The 24,505-nt window shown below is 53.3% G+C and overlaps 1 protein-coding gene across 4 annotated transcripts in view; it reads right to left on the minus strand.

Annotated features, from left to right (window-relative positions):
- LOC147684291 (membrane-associated guanylate kinase, WW and PDZ domain-containing protein 1-like) overlaps positions 1 to 24,505 on the minus strand; it is a 257,214-nt gene that overhangs the window by 213,488 nt on the left and 19,221 nt on the right. For 3 of the 4 annotated variants that reach the window (XR_015300632.1, XM_086940160.1, XM_086940161.1), the window contains exon 5: positions 7,929 to 8,120. Coding sequence is in view for 2 of the 4 variants with exons in the window: in XM_086940160.1 (XP_086796286.1) it covers positions 7,929 to 8,120 (192 nt within the window). In the remaining 2 variants the exon portion in view is untranslated. Of the gene's footprint in view, positions 1 to 3,039; positions 4,540 to 7,928; positions 8,121 to 24,505 lie in introns of those variants that run through there. The other variant, XR_015300633.1, reaches the window with a different exon arrangement.

Raw genomic sequence — 24,505 nt, forward strand, 5'->3', positions numbered from 1 at the left:
AGGCTCTCTAACACTGCTCTTGAATGACTGCATCTCACACCACTGACTGCTATGTTCTGTGAAAGCATGCCATTTGTTGGCTGATTCTCTCAGAGCTCTTTATTGGCTGGCAAAGCCCTTCATTGGTGGCATCTGCTTTTGAAGGGTTTTCCAAACTGGCCATTGGTTGAGAGACTCTGTTAGAGCTGGAGGTCAAATTTCAGAGGTTTTCCGGAGCTGTGAAGGTGCTGGTAGGGTCCTTCGAGGCTGGGCAGGGATGGTTGGTCTTTCTGATCTAGCTGTTGGTTGGAGGCCTTCTCTAGATTGGATAGATTCTCTTTGGAGTGCGCATTGGCTGGTAGGATTATTAAGATATGGGCATTGATTGGTAGGATGTCTCAGAGCTTGGCATTGGCTGGTAGGATCTGTCAGAGCTGGGCATTGGCTGGTAGGATGTCTCAGAGCTGGGCATTGGCTGGTAGGATCTCTCAGAGCTTGGCATTGGCTGGTAGGATCTCTCAGAGCTTGGCATTGGTTGGTAGGATCTCAAGAGCTGGGCATTGGCTGGTAGGATCTCTCAGAGCTTGGCATTGGCTGGTAGGATCTCTCAGAGCTTGGCATTGGCTGGTAGGATCTCTCAGAGCTTGGCATTGGCTGGTAGGATCTCTCAGAGCTTGGTATTGGCTGGTAGGATCTCCCAGACCTTGGCATTGGCCTGTAGGATATCTCAGAGCTGGGCATTGACTGGTAGGATCTCTGAGAGCTTGGCATTGGCTGCTAGGATCTCTCAGAGCTTGGCATTGGCTGCTAGGATCTCTCAGAGCTTGGCATTAGCTGGTAGGATCTCTCAGTGCTGGGCATTGGCTGGTAGGATCTCTCAGTGCTGGGCATTGGCTGGTAGGATCTCTTGTCCTGGGCATTGGGTGGTAGGGTCTGTCAGAGATGGGCATTGGCTGGCAGGATCTCTGAGAGCTGAGGATTGGCCGATAGGGTCTATCAGTGCTGGGCATTGGCTGGTAGGGTCTGTCAGAGCTGAGCATTGGCTGGTAGGGTCTATCAGAGCTGAGCATTGGCTGGTAAGATCTTTCAGAGCTGGGCATTGGCTGGCAGGATCTCTGAGAGCTGAGGATTGGCCGAGAGGGTCTATCAGTGCTGGGGATTGGCTGGTAGGGTCTGTCAGAGCTGAGCATTGGCTGGCAGGGTCTGTTAGAGCTTGGCATTTGCTGGTAGGGTCTGTCAGAGCTGGACACTGGCTGGAAGGATTTCTCAGCTGGGCATTGTCTGGTAGAATCTGTCTGAGCTGGGCATTGGCTGGTAGGGTCTGTTGAAGTTGGGTCTTGACTGGTAGGGTCTCTCAGAGCTGGGAATTGGCTGGTAGGGTCTGTCTGAGCTGGGCATTGGCTGGTAGCATCTGTTGGAGTTGGGTATTGACTGGTAGGGTCTCTCAGGGCTGGGAATTGGCTGGTAGAGTCTGTCAGAGCTGGGAATTGGCTTGTAGGGTCTGTCAGAGCTGGGCATTGGCTGGTAGGATCTGTCAGAGCTGGGCATTGGCTACTAGGATCTGTCAAAGCTGGACATTGGCTGGTAGGATCTGTCAGAGCTGGGCATTGGCTGGTAGGGTCTGTCAGAGCTGGGCATTGGCTGGTAGGATCTGTCAGAGCTGGGCATTGACTGGTAGGATCTGTCAGAGCTGGGCATTGACTGGTAGGATCTCTCATAGCTTGGCATTGGCTGGTAGGATCTCTCAGAGCTTGGTATTGACTGGTAGGATCTCCCAGACCTTGGCATTGACGTGTAGGATATCTCAGAGCTAGGCATTGACTGGTAGGATCTCTGAGAGCTTGGTATTGACTGGTAGGATCTCCCAGACCTTGGCATTGGCCTGTAGGATATCTCAGAGCTAGGCATTGACTGGTAGGATCTCTGAGAGCTTGGCATTGGCTGGTAGGATCTGTCAGAGCTGGGCATTGGCTACTAGGATCTGTCAGAGCTGGGCATTGGCTGGTAGGATCTGTCAGAGCTGAGCATTGGCTGGTAGGGTTTGTCAGAGCTGGGAATTGGCTGGTAGGGTCTGTTAGAGCTGGGAATTGGCTGGTAGGGTCTGTCAGAGCTGGGCATTGGCTGGTAGGGTCTGCCAGAGCTGGGCATTGGCTTGTAGGGTATATCAGAGCTGTGCATTGGCTGGTAGGGTCTGTTAGAGCTGGGCATTGGCTGGTAGGATCTCCCGGAGCTGGGCATTGGCTGGTAGGGTCTGTCAGAGCTGGGCATTGGCTGGTAGGATCTGTCAGAGCTGGGCATTGGCTGGTAGGATCTGTCAGAGCTGGGCATTGGCTGGTAGGGTCTGTCAGAGCTGGGCAATGGCTGGTAGGATCTGTCAGAGCTGGGCATTGACTGGTAGGATCTCTCAGAGCTTGGCATTGGCTGGTAGGATCTGTCAGAGCTGCGTATTGAGTGGTAGGATCTGTCAGAGCTGCGTATTGAGTGGTAGGATCTCTCAGAGCTTAGCGTTGGCTGGTAGGATCTGTCAGAGCTTGGCATTGGCTGGTAGGATCTCTCAGAGATGGACATTGGCTGGTGTAGGAAATGGGACCCCCGGCCGGCCAGGGCTTGCGCCACAGCCAGTCAGAGACCGCCACTCCTATATAAAGTCGACCCCTGCTCGCCCTTTAGGTAACGCGGCGCGGGCAGTCAGGCCTATCTCGGAGGACATGTGTGAAGCATTTGCTCAAGCACCCCACCAACAGCAACATCCCAGGCCTCCCACAAAAGGAACTCCACGCAAAGGATATATGAAAATAGTCTTTATATTAAGAAGGACACATAGGAACATACACTTTACAATGTGCTCGAGGCACGGTAGGGGGGCACCAGGGAAAAGGTACAGGGCAGGGCAAAGGGACCACTGCCAGGAAGGTGCACATGATGGAGTTGGCATTTAGAACATATAACAACTGGGAGCTTCCTCGGACTAGGACTAGAACACATAATCACCAGGAGCTTAGCAGTAGAATACGTCATGTCCCGGGGTCTCCTAGGCCTAGCAATAGAACTCACTCTAACCAGTATCGACATACAGGAGACAGCGGGTATTCAGGAGGGAAAGGGACAAGGTACATAACCCAACAGAGGCCCCCGTCATCAGGGCCACACATAAGAACTCTCAGCAACACTTTGATGATAGTCAGTAGCGCCCCCTAGGCCAGATGGCCTTCCTAGGGCAAGGGCGCCTTAAAGTCTCGATGTCCAGAATGGGCTGCAAGGGGCCCGGGGCAAACCTAAACGTGGCAGCGGCCCACTAAGTGCTGGGCCGCTGGGGGGACTTGGACATAGCCCTGCAGGCTTGGGGGGACCGGGGGCAATGGTGGAGCCTCTCGCAGGGTCAGGGACACGTGGTGGGGCCACTCGGGGCCCAGGCAGGGCCAGGGACACGTGGTGGGGCCACTCGGGGCCCAGGCAGGGCCAGGGACACGTGGTGGGGCCACTCGGGGCCCAGGCATAAGGACACGTTGGAGCCGCCTCGGGGCTCGGGGGCCAGGACACGTGGGAGCCTCCTCGGGGCTCAGGCCAAGAACTGTGGGCAGGCGGGGCCCCCCCTCGGGGGACCCGGCATCAATGGGCGCCCCCGGGGGGGCCGTGACGGAGCCTCGAGGGCTCGGAGGGCCAAAACTGTAGACGGAGCCCCTCGGGCTCAGGGGGGTAAGGTATGGCCAGGCGGGGTCCCTCTCGGGGGGACCCGGCATTACTGGGGGGCCCACGGGCCTCTAAACACAAGCGTGCCAACGCGGGAGGGGAGGGGCGAGCACCGGCAATGTGCTCCGACGCCCCGCCTCCCCTCCTGCAGCACTCACCGCTCCGGTCGCACCGGTCCCTCCTCGCTCTCCGGGGCTCCCGTTCGCTCCTGGGGGGCCCCGGGGGGGAAGCGGCACTTCTGTCGGGGGATGCAGGGGCGCGGAGTAGGCTCCCGCCGCTCCCTGCACGATCGTCTCTCGGGATCTCCAGCTCCCCGGGCCGCCGGCCAATCAGAGCGCGGCCCGGGGAAACGTCATCGGGCCAGCTGCCAATCCGAGCGCGGCCCGGGGGCGGGCTTCACGCGGAGTCCCGGGCTGCGGCGGTGAACACAGGGGAAATTGACGAGGGCCCGGCTCCCTCGATAAGGCAGCTAGTGAGGGGATAAAGCGAGGTAGGCACTCGCTGAGGTTGTAGAGCCTCGGTAGCACGGGGCAGACGCCGGGTGGGCACCGGTCTGGTTGAGTATAGCGCTCCTAGCGCGAGGGCATGAATGAAGCGCCCCCAAGGCGCTAGGCAAGCAGGAAAGCGCCCCCGAGCGCTAGGAGCACAGATGAAGCGCCCCGGGGCGCTAGGACCGGGGGGAAGCGCTCCCACGGGCTAGTGGCAGGGAAAGCAGAATCCATAGGAAGTTCAGGGAGTCCATAGTTCAGGAGCAGGGCAGGGCCCAGGGAGACCAGCCAACCCTGAGCCCACGCAGCAGCACGACCCAGGCAGGGTCCCAAGCAGGAAGACGAAGAGAAGAGAGAAGAGGGCCCACCCTCCTTTTATACAGGAGCTTCCTTCGTCTCCCAAAGGGGCAGGCAGGGAGAGAACCAGCCAGAACTGGTTATAAGGAGTTTCAGGTTACTGGCCAGGCCAGGGACACTGGACGCACCCCAGGGGGGTGGAGCCAGCCTGGTGGGGGAAGGCCCGGCCAGCTTCAGCCAATCAGACGCCAGCACACCTACTGCACACACACACCAAAGTCTAGAAGTGGCACTTCCCTTCTAGTCACACACATGCCGCATACATCATCTTGTAGCATTCAACCTCACGAGCGCATACATACCAAACACGACCCGGCACGCCCCACGCACCAGGAACTACCCGAGCCACATACATTCCCCATGCATTCCTATGGGAGGCAGGTCTCTCTCACCCCACACACACTCAGAAGGGGAATCACCATTCCCTGGACACATATAATGAGCACAAAACTTCAGGGGTGGACCTGCCAGATGGGCCAAGTCCAACACATGCCCCTCCCAGCCCAAACGCAGGGCAGACCAATCACTACCGTGATAGACTTCCCTGCTGCAGGGCGATAGAATGTGGACGCGGCCCACACATATACAAACTGAAAATAAAAGTTACAACAACACACAACAAAAAAAAATACAAAAAAAATGAAGACATAGGCCCAACCAGGCTACCCACCTGGTACTCCTTAGTTGTCCATGACTAGGACCAGGCCCTAAGCCATCCAGATACCACTGGTCCCTGCTAATCCGAACTGGGGGGTGGTAACCCCTGGCCCACAATAGCCATTCTCCACTCCCTTTCTCAGTGGAGCCACGACTACCACTGTTCCTTCCACCTAGGGTCCGCACCCTCAGGTTTGCCAGAGGTCACGGGCAAGAATGCCCCACCCTACCTCTACTTCTGAGGTTCCGCGTTCTCCCAGGAAAAACACCCTCAGAACACACTTTCCTACCAGCCTTGGAACTTCCTCCCTCCACTGGTCTTCCACCTGGGAACTAAGCGTTTAGCTCTCCCCTAAAGCAAGCCGCGGCCGAGCCAGCAGGTCTTCCTTGACCGGGATACCACTTAACATCAATTCAGCCAGGGCGACACCTGACGCCTCAAACACAACCGGGATACCACTTAACATAAATTCAGCCAGGGCGACACCTGACGCCTAAAACACAACAAGATGAGCCGCGGCAGCGCCAGCGGGTCTCGGTGTTCAGCTCTCCCCAAGGCAAGCCGCGGCAGCGCCAGCAGGTCTTCCATGTCCGGGATACAACTCAACATAAATTCAGCCAGGGCGACACCTGACACCTAAAACACAACAAGATGAGCCGCGGCAGCGCCAGCAGGTCTCAGTGTTCAGCTCTCCCCAAGGCAAGCCGCGGCAGCGCCAGCAGGTCTTCCTTGTCCGGGATACAACTCAACCTAAATTCAGTCAGGGCGACACCTGACGCCTTAAACACATTCAGCGGGGTAAAGAAGACATGATGCGTCAAACACATTTAGCGGGGAAGAGGGGGGGACACCTGACGCATCAAACACATTCAGTGGTGTACGGAACACATAATGCATCCAACACATTCAGCGGGGTAAGGAAGGACACTATTGTCGTTGATTCAGCAAGCTCCCCATCCCAGAGAACTTACACTCCATTCCTCAGCACACCTCAACATTCATCCACACCCCGTCCCCTAGACTGGTAAGACAGTTTTCCACCGCCCCTGATTCCTCAACCTGACCCTTGTGGCACAGGTACCATTACTCTAGGGAAGGGACAAGGACCATACACATTTGAACACACTACGCAGTCACCACTGGATCCCACTATTCTGGTGAATCCAGAAAACCATATTGTACTAGGGAGATGATTTACCCTCCCAAGCTAGGGGCACCTAACTAACAGTGTACCCGCACACTTTTTCCACAGAACAGACATTTAAGCAACCTTTAAAACTTTCCACAGTACAGGTTTTTCTAATAATCATTAAACATTTCCACAGAACAGACATTTTTAGCAACCCGACCATACACATTGAAAACAATTACACTACTACTACTGGATCCCACCCTTCTGGTGAATTCAGAAAACCATATTGTACTAGGGAGATTATTTACCCTCCCAAGCTAGGGACACCTACTCACAGTGTATACGCACACATTTTTCCACCGAACGGACATTTAAGTAACCTTAAAAACTTTCCACCGAACGGGTACTTCTATTAATCATTAAACATTTCCACAGAACAGAACAAAACTCTGAGCTAATCACTGGCTTATCAGTGTCTTTGCTGTGAACAAGAGACTGTAGGAAACAGTTTGTGGAGGAAAGTACAACAGCACCCCCTCCCCTCCGCTGGTGCTGTGCACCGACAGGGCCCCCTCCCCTCCGCGGGTGCTGTACACTGACAGGGCCCCTCCCCTCCGTGGGTGCTGTATAGTGACAGGGCCCCTCCCCTCCGCGGGTGCTGTATAAGGACAGGGCCCCTCCCCTCTGTGGGGGCTGTATAGTGACAGGGCGCCTCCCCTCCGCGAGTGCTGTATAGTGACAGGGCCCCTCCCCTCTGTGGGTGCTGTACACTGACAGGGCCCCCTCCCCTCCGCGGGTGCTGTACACTGACAGGGCCCCTCCCCTCCGCGGGTGCTGTATAGGGACAGGGCCCCTCCCCTCTGTGGGGCTGTATAGTGACAGGGCCCCTCCCCTCCGCGGGTGCTGTATAGGGACAGGGCCCCTCCCCTCTGTGGGTGCTGTACACTGACAGGGCCCCTCCCCTCCGCGGGTGCTGTATAGTGACAGGGCCCCTCCCCTCTGTGGGTGCTGTACACTGACAGGGCCCCTCCCCTCCGCGGGTGCTGTATACTGACAGGGCCCCTCCCCTCCGCGGGTGCTGTACAGTGACAGGGCCCCTCCCCTTCATAAACGCTGCTGGGCTTGTTAGTCCCTCCTTAGTGCCGCCTTGTCTTCATTTGTACCCTCCCATAGCGACTGGCCCTCTTCCTGCGGTTGTTACACGGTACGTCTTATTTAGTCTGTAAGCTCTATTTTCTTTAATGAGTTCCTCCGACTGCAGCCACTACATGCTTTCCTGAAATATTCAGCGCACTCAGCGTGCCATGCGTGCTCTCACGGGGCATTTTTATTTTTTAAAAGCATTTGTTTGTCACGGCTCGTCTAAAGAAAGGAGCGTGGCCGCTGTTAACATCAAAGCGCAGCATTGGGCGCTTGTAAACAACAAGCATTTGCAAATGCTTTAGGTCTCGCATTTGAGAAACTTTGACCTATTGTTTTGTAAATGACAATGCCGTTTATTATTACAGGTTTTTTAAAGCATAAATAAAAAGCATTCCCAATGCCAATAGCTCGAAATCTCGCAATTGTGAGACCTATTGCATTGCAAATGCTTGTTTTCCTTGAATCCAAGGAGCCTGCTTACCCATCATCACCCCAGGCCGTTCGTCCTCCTCTTCCTCTTGCTCGCCTTCATCACTCAAGTCGCCAGCACCTTCTTCAGCGCTGATGGATAGATAGCGGTGGTCGGGACCCCAGATGCGACGTCGAAGCTCTCTGTACGTCATGGCACAGTCTTCCGTCACGGGCCCAGGGCGACGGGTCCCATAGTAATGTCCTGGAAGCAAGGAGGAAGTAGAGGTACAGAAAGGAAGCAACCACTCCAAGCCGCCCAGCTCCACCCTTTGGTCTGTCTCAAATCCTGCCTCAACCACCTCCACCCGCTGATCTGCCTCAAATCCTGCCTCAAAAACCTCTACCCAGACCCTTCCTCAAACCCCAACTCAATCACCAGGCCTCCCAGCTCATCTCAAACCCCAGTCCCCGGCCCTACCTCAACCAATGGCTCACCAGAGGCCTGGTGCTCTGCCCAACCCCTTCCCTAAATCCTAACTCAGCCGCCACCTTGCCTGAAGCTCTCGAGCTCCTGCCAAACCCCTTCCCAAATCCTGTGCCAAGGAAATCCCTAGAAATGCTCATGAATGTGGACCCCGCATCACAGCAGCAACAGATTAAGGGTGGAATGAGGGGGCTGTGATTTGATAAACAGCCATGGGTCCTATGCACAAACTGCATTTTGTAGTACGTATAGTAGTACAACTATAGTACCACTCACTTACTACACAATGCTACTCACAGACCTACATGTCTGTCTTTGTCTGTACTGAGCTGTCTGCGCCAACCGCCGCGTCTCTGCGCGTGTAAGGACATGTAGGACGGACAGAGAGGGGTGGGGGGGAAATGGGGATTACCATCGGCAAAGAGGGAGGGGTTATGGGCAGGGTAAGGAGGGCTTTTGGGAGGGGCTAGGGAGGGGTTTAGGGAGGGGCATGCGCCCACCCACAGAAGAGTTAGCCCCTTCCCATTCACCTATTCGCAAACTGCACTTCTAAAGTTTAAACAGCCAAAGAGGACCGAAAACAGTTATAAATGGACCCCAGCTGAGAGCTGGAGTGAGTCCAGTGTCACCCAAGATGAACCGTTGGAATAGCTGGTACCAGTACAACTAGAACCACCCACAGGTGGGCACTGTGCCGGGGTGACTCGTGTAGCCCTAGGGGGAGGTTATTTCTAGGAGAGGCTAGAGCATGCCCTAGTATCCCCTAGTCCAGAGGTGGGCCAGATGGTAAGCTGGTGACGATGTGATCACAAAAAGGAGCTAAGAGGGAAAGAACGGGTACCTATGGGATAGCCCTCCACTCAATTAGATTCAATACCAAAAAATCCCTGTACCCTGGACGTTAGTTAGCATCCGTCTAGTAGACATGAGAACCCAATTTGCTGAAACAATATAGATGTTACCAATTCTATGCCCCTTTCTCATCATTGGTTGCCATTCCTTTTCCAAGAAGAGAACAGTGTCAAAGCAAAAAATGTGCAAACAGAAAGGTGCTAAGCAAGAAGCTAGAGAAATAGCTCCATGATGTGACAAACAACGAAGAGTGAGGTTTAAAATCTACAGACACACCAATTGTACAACTTTATTACTAACTCAGGTGTGTACTGGTGAGTTAAAAAGGCTGGTAGCTTACTGTCGCATACCACTACCTGTAAGTCCAGTGCCACCCAAGATGACCCGTTGGAATAGCTGGTACCAGTACAACTAGAACCACCCACAGGTGGGCACTGTGCCGGGGTGACTAGTGTAGCCCTAGGGGGAGGTTATTTCTAGGAGAGGCTAGAGCATGCCCTAGTATACCCTAGTCCAGAGTTGGGCCAGAAGGTAAGCTGGTGACCCCTGGGGGTGGTAATCTTCCCTTCCAGGAGGTCACAGGGACTGGGGTCCCTGACACTGCTCTGCGGGATACCTGTGCCTGCTGGATCATGGTGGTAGCAAGGCTGGGTTCCCCAGAGCAGGATCTGCCAGCACAGGTGTGTAGGGTCCTGACGGTCCCTGGGCAGGAGTACGTCCACTCTATGGCCATGGTGTTCTTAGAATGGGAGGGGGCTTGTAGGAGAGTGGGCTCTGCTCCCTATGGTCACCCCCACTTTTTTCTCTGTTTCACTGGTTTATCGACTTTAGTCCGGCTGGGGCTCTGCTAATCAGGACCACAGCCTAGCTGCTTCCTCTCTAAATTGATTACATGTACTTTAGGTACATACCCGATTGGTTACCCTTGTGAGCCCCTAGTATATGGTACCTTAGGTACCACGGGCATAGGTACCCCAGAGGCCTACCAGGGGCTGAAGCATGTATTATGACACCCCTGGGAAGCCTTTCAAAATGACACCACAGGTCTGCACTTGCAGCCTGGGTAAGGTGGTGTAAGCACCCCTCACTTAGATATAGTATACCTATATCTGCATATATATATATATATAGACACATATAAACCTATAAGTCACTCCTATGGCAGGCCTTGAAAATCCTGAAGGCAGAGTGCTTGGTTATGTGTGAGTTGGTGCTCTAGCATGAGCTGAGCCTCTCTGCAGCTTTCGTAAATACCTCCTTATAGCTGTTCTATGATATAGCCATACCATATACTCTTAAGTGCATTATAATCCTCACAGTTAATGCTAACTTTGGTTTGGCTTTATCACAACATGTTGTGTTTGGTGTCAAACACTTTGGAATACTACCCACCACCAGTCCTGGTGGCGGGGGTATCATTCCACCCTTCTAGAGGGAGAAGACATGTACACACTTACTTTCCCGATAAATGTTGAAAAGAGCCGGGGGGCAGAGCTTGCCGGCGACGAAGATGGCCGCGTAAATCCGTAGCTCCATCCCGCACCAACCACTATCCTTTAAATATCCTGCATTAGTGAGGCGATCTAAGGCACTCACACAGCCCCTGACAGTGTTGAACCATCGGGGAATCCAGCGATCCAACGCGGTTGCGGTTTGGGTTCGTAACCTGGGAGCTCCCTGAGGCGATGCGGCGACAGCCCGGTAGGCCCCTAAGCCGCGACCTCCAGTAATTGCGCTATCCGCGCTACATCACTGGCCATGCGGCGGAGACCTGGCCTACGATCCGGGACTTGGCCTACAACGAGCCGAAAGGCACTAGCGGGAGCGGACTCCCTGGCGCTTGGCCCCTGCCTTGGAGGAGAGGTTGTGAACATCGCTGCTGCCCCCCCCCCCCCAGGGGGGAAGATTGAGGAGACTTTCCGGCCACGAGACCGGTGCGGCGCGCTCGACTGCGCTGAACAGCGAGAGGCACTCACTGCTTCTGGCGGTGCTAGGGAGGCGCAGGACCCCGGTGGACTAGCCTGAGAGGCCGGGGGCCCTTGACCACTATTAGGGAGAGTGCTTAAGGAAAGACTGCAAGGGCCGAGCAGCCCTTGAACTACATGCTGGGCCGCAGTGGTCGGGAGACTTGAAGACCCCACTAGACCTCCTGCGACCACGCAGCCTGGACGGAGCACCCTGTTGGCCTTAGCGGCCTTACACAGAGAGCAGTATGGTCCATCCTGGTGGCACGAGTGCGAAAACGGTGCCAAATCAGGCGTGAGGCCAGCGGGGAACGTGTTTCAGGGCCCCTGGGGCAAGCGGAGCTCCTGAGACCTGCTGATCCGCGCTTGGGGTGACCCCCCCCCCCCCTTCCACCCCATTGAGGGGCCCCAGGTGAGAGAGCGACCACATCCCCCACCCCCCCGTCTGGGGTACCTGAGTGTTGGATGCCTGGCTCATGCAAGAAGGGTGAGTGGGCCTGCCCCGGAGGCTGCTCCTGCCCCCCCTCTTTTTCTGCCCTCAGACAGATCGTGGCCCACATCACTGGATCGGCAGAGGGGGCACGGATATTACCCGATAACCTATCCTCGGTTGAAACCCCTGTCTTGAGGGCCTGTGGGAGACCAGCATGACAGCGGAGTGGCCATCCTAGGTGAGATAGTTAAAGATGTTAGGCTGGCCAGTGACGACTTCGGCCAGCCCAGAACCTGAACCAGACGCGGTTGGGAACCGTTCGAAGGCCTGCTGATACTGCGCGTCGTGGTTCTGGCGGATCTGGCCACCCAGGAGTGGCAGGAGCTAGTCCCACGTGTTGAGCTGAGCCATTTGGAACACGACACGCTGCGCCGCACGATGGGCAAGGGTGATAAGACACAGAGCAAGCTCACCTTCGAGCAAAGGAGCTCAAGGTCTCAGGGTGCAACGGGCGCAGACAAAAACGCCGAGCAGGAAGATTACGATGCGGCTGGGGGTGCAGATATTAAGAACATGCTCCTGGCAATGGAAAAAGGCCTCCAAAACAGCATGACGTCGCTGGGATCGAAGTTAGACACTCTCACCTATAGAATGGACAGAATGGCGGAGCGCATAGACAAGCACGCAGATTATCTTGACTTGTCTGAGAGGGGGTTAACGGAGGCGGAGGAGGCGCAGACGGAGCTGGACACAGACCATAAAAGGTTGGATAAGTTGATGCAGACCTTGCAGGACAAAACGGAAGATTTGAAAGCCCACTCCGGTCGCTGCAACCTCCGAATAACGGGTCTTCCGGAGACGACACAGACGGGCAATATGGAGCTCTTCATTGAAAAACTGTTGACCACCCTTCCCGGGGCTGAAACTTTTTCCCCGATGTTTGTAGTGGAGCGTGGCCATCGATCGTTAGGCCCGCGTCCGCGCCCGGGGGCCCCTCCGCGCCCCATCATAGCCAAGCTGCTTAAATATAGGGACAGAGATGCAGCCCTGAGACAAGCCAGGGAAAGGAAATCGCTGCAATATGAGGGCTCGGAGATGTCGCTCTATCCGGACTTCACCGCCAGAGTGCAGGAGGCCAGCAAGCACTTTGCCCCACTCAAACGACAACTAAGGGATCTTGGTCTGGACTACGCCATGCTGTACCCGGCAAAGCTACGCGTTAACCGGCAAGGACACTCACATCTGTTCACGGACCCTAGAGCACTGCAACAAGCCTTAAAGAACTGGTCGAAAGAACAACGCAGGGAGGTGAATCTACCGGCGGAAGGTGCGGAGGGTGGTGGTCAACTAGATGAACAAGAGTGACTGTCTACTTCCTGATGGCTGCACATGATGGTAAGGTGGCGAGGCTGCAGATTGCAGACAGGACTGTTGAGTTTATCTACAGGACTATTGGCATAGGGGTGAGGGTCATCGACAGGGGTGAGGTATAGTGTCAGGTCGACTACCCTAAACTTATTGAACTGAGGACCGATTCGGCACTTGCACAGTGCTTCCTGCCGGCTGGGTCTGTATAGCGCTGCAGGGGTTTGTCTGAGGCCTAAGGGGAGTGTGTCTAGGCGCTGCGCAGAAGAAAGGGGGCACAGCTATGCATGCAGATTGTTTTTTCAATTTTCAGGATTTGTAAAGTCTGCTGCGCAATGAGTAACCTCACTGATGCTCACTATAGAGTGCTGCGGGTGGTGGCAGAGGGGTCTCCAGTGTAGTGCGCACTCCTGGCTGGCGGTTCGGCAACCTCGGCCCCCGCGTGCAATTCACCTGCTTTGTCTCCACGGAGACTATCATGTTTGGGATGGGGGAAGGGGGAGGGATGGGTGGTAGAGTACTCTGCAAGGCCCAGTTGGAGGGGTCTGCTGTGGGTGGGGGGGGACATGTTCGCTGATTTGAGTTATTTGTGGGGATGGGGGGAGGGTTTTTGCAATGTTTTCACACACTGGTCATGCTAGGCTCATCCAGACACCGTGCTTTTACACACTATAGTACCTGTAACAACGCTAAGTACACCTAAACTGGGGGATCGTGACTCTACCGTCACAATTCGTGCACTCACGTGGAATGTGAGAGGACTAAACGATTTCCGTAACTTAAGGAAAGTGATTAGCTACCCACAACGTCTTCAAGTGGATATAGCTCTCCTCCAGAAGACACATCTGCCACTCACTAGCAGGATGCTGCACAGTAAGGGCCTGGAAGGTAACATCGCAGCTGCAGGCTTCACGACCCACGCCAGAGGGGTGCTAACCTGGGTGAATCCCAAATCGAAACTTATTCTAACCTCTCTACGGGTGGATACGGAGGGCCTGTTTGTGATAGCAAATTGCAAAGGCCTAGGTATGGACTTTGTTGTCGTTAACGTATACGGTCCAAATTATGATTCCCCGGATTTTTACCAGTCCCTAGCGGATATAGTTAGTACTTACAGTACTGCGCAAATTCTGTGGGGAGAAGACTTCAATTTAGTACTCAATCCAGCACTGGATAGATCCGCTGTTCTCCAACGTAGGCCATTGGCAGCGGCCCAGCTGCTGAACACTCTGCTCACTAGTTCGGACCTGGAAGACATGTGGAGGTACAGAAACACGGCACAGGGGGGATACACCCACTACTCGGCCTACTACGATATCCACACTAGGATTGATTATTGGCTGGCTACCTCCACCATGGGGGGTCGCGTTAAAGACTGCAAGATACTGCCGAGCACTTTATCGGATCACTCACCGCTCTTACTGGTGCTCGAAGCTCCAACGAAGGTGATTCCCCCCTTCACATGGCGCTTTCGTGTGGGAGGCCTTTAAGGTCTATATACGAGGCGTTGCCATGTCCAAACACTCTAGTGTTCTTAAATCCATTAGGCAGAGGCTGTCCGAGTTAGAGAGACAACTATCGAAACTGGATGAGCGACAATTGAGGTGCCCAAACACAGCAGTAGCGGAAGAGATAAAATCCCTTCTTACGGAATATCATGAGGAAGCAGATAGGGAGATCAAGCATATGGGTAAATACGCAACCGCGCGCACCTCCAGTGAGGGAGAGAGGCCTAGCTCGATCCTAGCTATAATGCTGAAGTGCAGGAGAGGGAAGCTGCAAGTAACTGAGTTAAAAACTACTAGCGGCCAGACTATCACGGATGACTCGGAAATAGCAAACACGTTCAGGAGCTTTTACTCTGACCTTTACTCCTCAAAGAGTGGTGATCTTACTTACGAGATCTTGGAGTACTTGGAGCACATTGACCTGCCTATGCTCTCTAACACCCACAGGGACTTCCTAATGCTCCCCATAGGTAAGGAGGAAATAATAGAGGCCCTGGCGTCCATGCGAGCTGGCAGCGCCCCGGGAGTAGATGGCCTTACGGTGGAATTCTATAAAGCCTTTAAGGAGCAACTTATCCCCATCTGTCTGCACGGTTTGACGGCATCTGTGTGGAGGGTAGCATGCCACAGTCCATGCGGGAAGCATTGCTAGTTACGATACTTAAGCCTGGAAAGGAACATGACGAGTGCAGCTCATATAGGCCGCTATCATTGATAAATGTTGACACTAAGCTTTACGCTAAGGTGCTAACGACCCGTCTGGCACTCTTGGCCCCCAGCCTGGTGACGCTGGAGCAGGCGGGCTTTATCCCCAGTAGGAACTTAACCTACAATATCCGCACGGTAGTGGGCATGATGCAGCATGTCAAACAGGATACGAAGGCCATCGCTGTCTTCCTCGACATGGAGGAGGCATATGATTTGGTAGAATGGGTTTTTCTGAGGCAGGTTCTGCAGAGTTTGGGACTGGGCGAGGTGTTTCTCCAAATGATAGGGGCTCTCTTCAACAAGCCCTCGGCCAGGGTGCGAATCGGCAGCCTAGTTACGGAACCCTTTGCTATTGGCAGAGGGACACGACAGGGCTGCCTACTCTCCCCACTGTTGTATGCCTTGACGACGGAGCCGCTGGCTTGCGCACTAAGGGAATATCACGGTAACGAAGGTATTCGCTTGTCCACATATAACACAGTCATCTCTATGTATGCAGACGACACCCTGTTGTATGTTCATGACCCCAAAAATAACCTCTCGCCGATGCTCAGGGAGGTAGTCCACTTCGGCGCCCTTTCGGGCTTGAAAGTAAACTGGACTAAATCTCTGGCCTTCCCCTAACTCTGGTGACTCAGAAATTTGACATGGAATACCCGCTAAAATGGACCAAGGACCCTATTAGATATTTAGGTGTACGTCTCCACACAGACCCAGAGCTTCTGCTTAGGGAAAACTACGGAGTAGCGATCAGTAAACTGGAGGATGATGTGGCAACTTGGAGCAAGATCCCTCTCTCCCTCCTGGGGCGCATTACCATAATGAAAATGGTTGTCTTACCTAGACTCCTGTTCCTCTTCAGTGCCATCCCGATTGTGCTGTCTAAGGCCTTTTTCCAACGATTGACCCAGCTTATGATCAACCTTGCCTGGCTGGTAAGCAGCCCAGAGTCGAATGGACGACCCTCACACTGCCGTACAGTATGGGAGGCCTTGGAGCCCCAATCTAGAACTCTACTATCGAGTGGCGCAGGCATCACACTTGCACACTTGGGTGCATGGTGAACAGCGCATCCCACTCGTACGCATGGAAAAACTGTTTGTAGAGCCACTTACTCTACCGGTCACCGTGTTCCAGCCAATGGACCGCAGGACTGGGATTCTTGATTCAATCACAGCTACTAAGCATGCGTGGCACACTCTGCTGCTGAGGCAGGGGAGTGTACTGCTATATTCACCACTTATGCCAGTGGACTGGACAGTGTGGCTGCACCCCATCGGTGAAAAAGGAGTGGTCCGGGCTCTGCAGTAACTCGGCATTCACCTGGCGGGCGACTTTTTCAAGGACAGCATGGTTAAAACCTGGGAGCAAGTAGCAGGCGATAGAAGGGATCTCACACTGTTGCTCCGTTTCCAATTCCATAGAGTGCGCAGTGCCTTCCTAGAATTATTAGGGCCTGACCTAGCGGAACCACCGGAAGTTCCGGAGCTTACCTATGTAATAAAAACGGAATCTCCCCGTAAATTATTGACAAATTTGTACAAGCTTGCAATGTCTCACGAGGAGCACTAGCTCATGAAGGCCAGAGTGGATTGGCAGAGAGACTTATCGATTACAATAGATGACGCCATGTGGCACTATTGTTGTGTTAACACTAGGAAGATTTCCTTAAACGGGAAACATAGATTGATACATTTCAAATTTCTCCAAAGGGTATACTATACCCCTGAGAGGCTACATAGATACGGACTGCGCCCATCTGCGACATGTGAGAGATGTTGTGCGCCAATCGCTGAGTTTCTCCACTTAGCGTGGAGCTGCCCTGGGGTACAGGCATATTGGGACAGGATTTTTTCCGGAATGAGTAAGATTCTTGAGATTGAGCTGACTCCCGATCCTGCATTGCCGCTCATAGGACATTCTAGTGGCCTCCCGGTGGCAATCCGGAGGCTGGCAGACATGGGGGTGCTAATGGCGCGACGAGTGGTGGCACTCTGATGGATAAGAGGGCCACTGCCCACTGCTGCCCGCTGGGCACAAGATATGCTTTATTGCTGCACTCAAACTGAAAACTACAGTGAATTCCTACCCCCTACAAGTCGCCCCAAAATGTTTTGGGGGATTGTATCAATCATACTTAAATGGCGCTGCTCAGGGGGGGGGGGATTCTGACTCGGAAGGTGTAGCCGGAGGGACTCAGTAGCTGCAGCTGACAGCACGGCAGAGTAGACACTGATGAGGGGTGACTACGCACCCGAACCATGTACCTTCATGCGCTGGTGGGGATGAGGGAGCGTGTCTGATTGGCGGGGTGTGCATAAGTTTCAAATCCACCACATTACCTAACACAGGGCCTTGTTGTGCCCTGGGGGGCGACCAGTTCCCGAGGGGCGACAATAGCGGTGTGCTCGATGCTCATCTGCAGGAGGTGAACTGAGGATTGTATGTGCACGGACTTCCGAAGAATGTTTGATGTTGTATAGCCAACCCATGACATTGTGTGTGTGTAACGGGGGGAGGGGGGTTTTGTTAATATCAATGATAGTTCTCACATAACCTAGAAGTTACTTGTTTCAAAGTTGAGTAGTCTTGACAGTGGGAACCACAGTGTAAACAGGACTACACGGAGCTGGATCCTATATTTGAAATATTGTGATCACAGTTTATACAATGTTGATGTTGCCTGAATCACATGCATCTATATACGATATGCCGCCGGACCCCAGGGTTGTCGGCTTATGGACTTTGTTACTTCTGAAGTGATTAGCTAACTCGCTGTTGCACGCTGCCGGCCCCAGGGTTGTAGGTAAGTATGGGCGGAAAATCCGTTCCGCTCGCGGATTTTGCGGATTTTCGGTAAATTCGCAATCCGCGAGATTCGTGAATTTCCCGCAAAATCCGCAAATCCGCAAGCAGCGGATTTTATGGCTTGCTCGCACTGTTCGCGTGAGTTTGCGGCTTCCCAGTTCAACTTCGCGCCCCGCGAATAAGCGTTAAATTGCAGAAATACGATCTTAGCAAAACTGAAACTACTTACCAGGTTCAAAAGTTCAAGCTCATCATTAGTAGCCATTTCCTGTAGTGCTTCCTGAGGGGCCCCTCCAGAGTTCAGTTGCCTACTTGCAACTATTATGTGACCCTGCTCTGACCCTCAGAATAGTTACACATATGCTACAAAGGTCCTGAATTACAGCTAAGGGAGACAAGCAGGAGCCAGGCTGGAAGTTCAAATCCAGTGACACATTAATCAGCCCCTAATTCATTATTGTCAGTTGGGGCAGGGCAGGTGTTGTAACTAATTTTGCAACAATGAAAGCACTTAGCAAGTGCAAAAGATCACTAATCAGGAAGCACTAAGGAAGCAGGTGCCAGCGAAAAAAATATTCTGTCACACATTAATCAGCCCCAAATTAATTCAGGTCACTTGAGGCAGGGAAGGTGTGCTTTGCTTTGCCACAATAATGTACACTGGACAACCAGAGGGTGCTGTGATGAAACAGAGGGTGGCATGGGTGGGCCAGAGGGTGGCATGAGTAGTCAGAGAGTGGCAGTGGTGAAGAAGAGTGTCCCAAACAGGCTGGACACGTAGAAACAACAAGTTCGCAAAACTTGCGACCCGACAGGTAAGTTCGTGTTTGCGAAATTGTACAAAACCCTCGCGAACTGGCAGAAACCCGCGCGAACACAAAAAAAAATCTGCAAATTCGCGAGAATTCGCGGATTTTGCGGATTGCGAGTACGCAAATCCGCAAAATTCGCGAACGCGAGATTCGCAAAATTCGCCCATGCTTAGTTGTAGGCGCTTTGGCTGTGTCTCCTCTGTGGTACAAATAAAGGTATTTGAAATTAAAAACAAAATGTTTAAAAGAGCCTCAGCATCACAAAATGGATTCTGCTGCCACAGACACGAGTCTGAACTCCTGCTGCTGGATGAAACTCCCGCAGGGGAAGCCTGGACAATAGGTTTCCTGTCCAGGGAGGTGCCAGCACCTCCCCAGACAGGCTTTAGTGTATTTGGGCAGGGTGGGGTGCATTTAGTGAGTGCTTTTCAGACACTGCCTGGGGAACACAAGGTGTCCCATGTATTTCCCAGTTCAAACCGGTTGCTGGTGCGAAAGTGGACAAAGGGGAGGAGGTGTAACCACCCCCCCCGAGGCTCCTTGGCGATCCATAGTCCCCACAAAGGACAATCCTTTGTTTCTAGGGCTTCCCTGGTTGCTCCAGATGTGCCCTGACTCCCCGCCAAAGGGTGAGTCCCTCAGATCATGCTGATCTGCAACTAAGCTAATCTTGTAATCTTGCATGGGTTGCTGTTGCCAAGGCTTGTTGGGTCCAATCCCGATACCGACGCTGCAGCACTTGACAACCTTTGTGGGACAGCTCGAATCCAACTCCTGGTTGTCGTCGACACCTCCTGGACCTCGTGGCTGAAGAGTCAAGCTTCACCTGCATCACTTGAAAGCACCCAACTTCATCTGGCATCTTCTTGTCACCATCCTGGTCACTGGCTAGTGACCCAGACTCTGTCCCCTCTGCTTTCATGTTCTTCGGATCTCCGATTCACCCTTGGGCCCATCCGGACACTCTTCTCCTGGTCGCCTGCAGCACTTCTTTGCAGCTTCTCCATAGGAATCGATGACGAAACCCGACAGAAAAGACATCTATGCACCCGGCTTCCCTGGGTGAGGTAACACGAGTACTTCGGTACTCCCATGGGTCTTGACTCTCGAAGTGTCTAGTACTGAAGGGGTTCCCTCGCATTCCACTCCTAAGTGTCCTAAATCTTTAACTTTGTAACTTTAACTTTCGGCAATAGAAGTCAATGGTGATTCGCGGCTGTGTTTAGACACTGAACGCGTCCCCCGTGGGTCTCTTGCGTCCCTACCTTGGGTGATTCCTGGTTGCCCCAGCAGTTCTACAGGCCCTAGGCCTTGTCTCTATGCTTACAGCAGTACTTATACCACTTTCTTAGTATATGGTTTGTGAGGCCCCTAGAGCAAAACGAATACTGTGCTAGATTACTGTGTGCTATTTAAGTCCTTGTATTGTACTTTTGCCTCTAGCCTCATAAAGAGACTAGAGGGATGTGTTTAGAATAAATACATATATTTTATATATATATATATTTACCTTGTGTGGTGTACTTTCATTTGATCATTCATGAGTTATAGACTAGTAAAACAAGCTGCTTTACATTCCTTCAAGACTGAGCCTGAAGGCTGTTCTCCACAGCTACCACTAGGATAGCTTTCAATAAAGGTTGTCTAAACCTACCATCAATAAGGGTCATTTGGACTGGTGCAAGGTGCCCGCTAGAATAGTGGACAGCATATGCCAGGCCAACTTCTCACAAGGCAGTTGCACAGAGGAAGGATATTGTCAGTCCCCAATTGCCTATTGGCTGGTTTCTTGGCAAAGAGCTCCCACTAGTGAAAAGAGAGCTGGGAGGGGCAATCCCCCGAGGTGCCCCAAAAACACATATCTCTGGGGGTACTGTCCCTAAATGGAGGCTACAGAAGCCCAGATGAAATGTAAGGGGGCAGGAGGCGTATGCCATCAATAACGGGAGGACAGAGGGTCAGGGGTTACCTGCTCTGAGAGGACAGCAGGCCCAAGACTGACCCTGGTGTGGCCACGTCTGACGTGCAGGAGATGCCTCTAAGAACTGATTATTCTACCCTGGTTCTTGGCTGGGGCGGCCTGTGTATGAAATCTGCCATTTCGACGTCGTCACCCAGGATGTTCCCCCTTCTGCTGGACCCATTATGTTAGCTGGCGTTAGAACTGTGTGCACTTTACCCCTGCTCACCAGGAGTAGAGTGTAAGTGCTCCCCATTAAAGATGCACGCATGCGCAGTCCTCCCAAGACGTACAGCGTAGGGGTTTTGCACGGACGAGGAGAGAAGAAGAGACAGCCAAGAGGAGGAGGGCAGCCTGGGCATGGCGGAGAATGCACCAGGTAAGCCGTGTGGCCTCGCTAGGGGTGGGTGGCAGGGGCAGACTCCGCCATGCAGCGGAATCAAAGTTTTTGCTGAACTCCACGTTCCCAGTGGAGCGCGGAGTTGGCAAAACTCGGCATACTCAGCTGGCAGAGCGGAGTTTGCCACCCACTCTTGAAAATAACCCTTTTTGACAGGTAAAGACCTCCCTTTTAAGCATTGGTACACCGCCACTCTGTAAACCTTGTAACCCACAAGGCAGGGGTCATATTATTTAAAATGCACTAAAGTATACAAAAGAAATATGGATGGTACTGCCAGGCCAGGCCCTCCCTGAAGCGAACACAAGCAACCCAGGCCCCGTTTTACCCTAGTTATGGGCTTATCAGCCAGGCTAGCTTGAATCCAGTGGCACAGTGAGCATAGGACCCACGTCTGGGCATACCTGTCCCACTTAGAGTGACACACTAATATATACAAAAAGTGATGGATGGAATTCATGAATTAATCTCAGCCACTGGTAATTATTTGGGTCGCGTTCTAATCCATTGTTATTAGAAACACCATGCCACCTCATTTCAGGCCCAGCCATATGCAAATCAATCTTTTTTTTTTTTTTTTTTTTTTTAAACCTTTATTTGTAAAATGCACAATACACAGCGTCTGCCTACAACCCCTCAGGGCCGGCCGCTATGACATATAGGAAAAGGATAAAGCAGAATCAACGGAACAGAACGCCATTAGAGCTGTCCATGAGCAAAGAGTATTGTACGTAACATGGAACAATAGCATAAGGATATAAAAAGGTTTAATTTTATAATTTTGTCGAGTGCGAATCTAAAACTACAAAACGAGTAGAAGCCAATCACTGACCAGGATAGTTATTATCATTTGAGGAGCATCCGGAAGGAGGCGTGTTAGAGGAAGGCATGTGACAGAAAACAAATGACCACCATATAAGAACCAGGATCAACCGCTATGTCACATGCTGAGAGGATACAATAAGCTCCGTAATAAGACTGAACCCCGACCCCAAAGGAAGCGAAGAGAGAGAAAAGGAAAACAGAAGAAGAGAAGAAAAAGAAAGAGGGCCATAGAAACAAAGAGAAAACATAAAACACATCCCATCCCCCCACCCTGCATACCAGCGGAAGGCCACGGCCCACCCCCACCCCATAGGCATGCCTGTCGCCCCAAGAAACCCCCAAGTGGGAAAGAGAGTATAGAGAGTGAGAAAAGCCATCCCACCCTCCAACTCTCAGAGAAGGCAGGGAGGAGCCAGATTCAACGTAATCTCGGTCACCACCGGTCCTATAAACATCCCTCACTCAAAATACCATCTACTTAAGAGTAGTAGCAATCAGAAGTGCAGGTGGGGAGAAACATATCAAGTAAACGGATAAATCAGACATAGAACAGTCACATCATAGTCCCCACCCGTCAATGCATCCATTACCCTTAAGAAATCATCGAGGACCAGCAGAAATTCCCAAGACCACCATCACATATCTCCAGCCGCCCGATCCCGGGCCCCGCGACCAATACAATACCCATATTCACTATCCCCGGCAGTCCATCAGTATCCAGCAGTGCTAGCAGAGACAGACCGTGCATAACAGGAGACAACCTCAGCCCTGACCCCTGCGATGTGAAGCAGCGGCATGGTCCGGCCTCATGGTAGACATCTTGGAAAAGGCGAGCGAGCAAAGTGTAGCAGCATACATCAGTCCAACTATGCTAGTGTTCCGTCAGCCATAACAGCATCCGACCATCCGGAAACCATAGAGACAATGTCAGCCTTGTCCCCGTCGATCTAGCCCATCAGTGAAGTCCGGGCGGGCGGCGGCCATCTTGGGCGAGAAGCGCAGATGTAGGGACCACCGCCGAGTCAAAAACCCCACAAAGAAATTTGTCCCACGTAGTGCCAAACAGTCAGAAGCTATCCAATCAGGATAGAAACCCAGCAACAGTACTTGAAGGCCGACCAGCCATGGCCAACGCAACAATCCTCCGGCAGAACAGGGGGGCACCCCGGGGGGCCCCAAGGTGGGCACAGGGCAGGTCGACCCACAAGAAATCTCCAGCCAAAGGGCAGGTTCCACTGCCACAAGCATCAGCACATCCAGGGTGGGGGGCTCGACAGCCGATTCATCGGGGGGTTCCGCGTCGCTACACATGGCAGGGCGCTCAGGACATCACCACCGATCACCGGGTGCAGCAGGGCTGGCGAGGGGTAGCAGGCAGCGGTAACGTCCGAAGGCTCTCCAGGCAGTACAGCATCCAGACGGTCACTCAGGTCCCGGGCGCTCGCTCTAATGAGTGATCTCAGGTCGCATAGGGCATGTAAAACCTCAGCAGGCAAAATGGGTTTCTCGGCAGCAGAGTCACGTCCCCGGAGGGCGTCGCCATGTTGTCGTCCGCTGGGGCGTCCACCGGAGTCCATCCCGATGATGAAGCTGATGATGCTATGAAGTGGCGCAGTTAGAACGGGTCAACGCTACAAGGCAAACCCCAGCTGTCCCGATTTTGCCAGAAACTGCTCACATAATAGAAAGCGACCCATGCAGGTCTCCAGAAGCTGCGAGCTGAGATACAATGTCTCCAAGAAGATGGCGTCTACCGCAGCGCCAAGGAACGGGGACTCGCCCAGCGCCGATCTCGAGCCGGGCGAAGGATACAATGTGGCGCCCGCTACAATTTTCAAAGCGAACACGGAGGTATGGAGGCGCGGAGGGTCGGTCGGCAAACTGTAGCAAGTATTGCAACAGTATCTCGCCAGCCGCCGATCCCTCCCGCTGCAGGCTGTCGTTGTTGTCGAGTCCAGGGGCAGCCGCGCTGGGGAACAAAGACCCGGACCCTCACACGCCACGGAGGGACGGGACGAGGACGGAGCTCCGGTGCCACTGCGAGCCAGTCTACGGGGAGCACATCATCCGAGTGGGGAGACCAGCGCGGTTCCGAAGCGCCCACTTCCAAGCAGGATAGGCATCAGGATCCGGTGCGCTTCGGGAAGAAAGCAGGCGGGTCGGCGGAGCCGAGGAGTCAGGCGGCCATCGCGGTTGCTGGCTTGGCTCCTCCCCCCATGCAAATCAATCTTGACCCTGCTCCTCATTGGAACAGTCCAGCCCGAACTGCCAAGCCAGGTCCTCCCAGAAGATGAACGCAAGCAACCCAGGACCGGTTCTGCCCTAGTTATGGGCTTATCAGCCAGGTATAGCTTGATTTCAGTGACACATTGAGCACAGAACCCACGTCCGGGCACACCTATGCCACTTAGAGCGGTACATGAAACACACAAAAGGTGATGGGAGGCTGCGTGCAATAAGTCTAACCACTGGCAATAGCTCAGGGTAGCAGACCAACCCATTATTGAAACTCATTAAAGTATTTAAAA

Source organism: Lissotriton vulgaris, chromosome 10 (genome assembly GCF_964263255.1).
Source record: "Lissotriton vulgaris chromosome 10, aLisVul1.2, whole genome shotgun sequence".
Lineage (NCBI taxonomy): Eukaryota > Metazoa > Chordata > Amphibia > Caudata > Salamandridae > Lissotriton > Lissotriton vulgaris.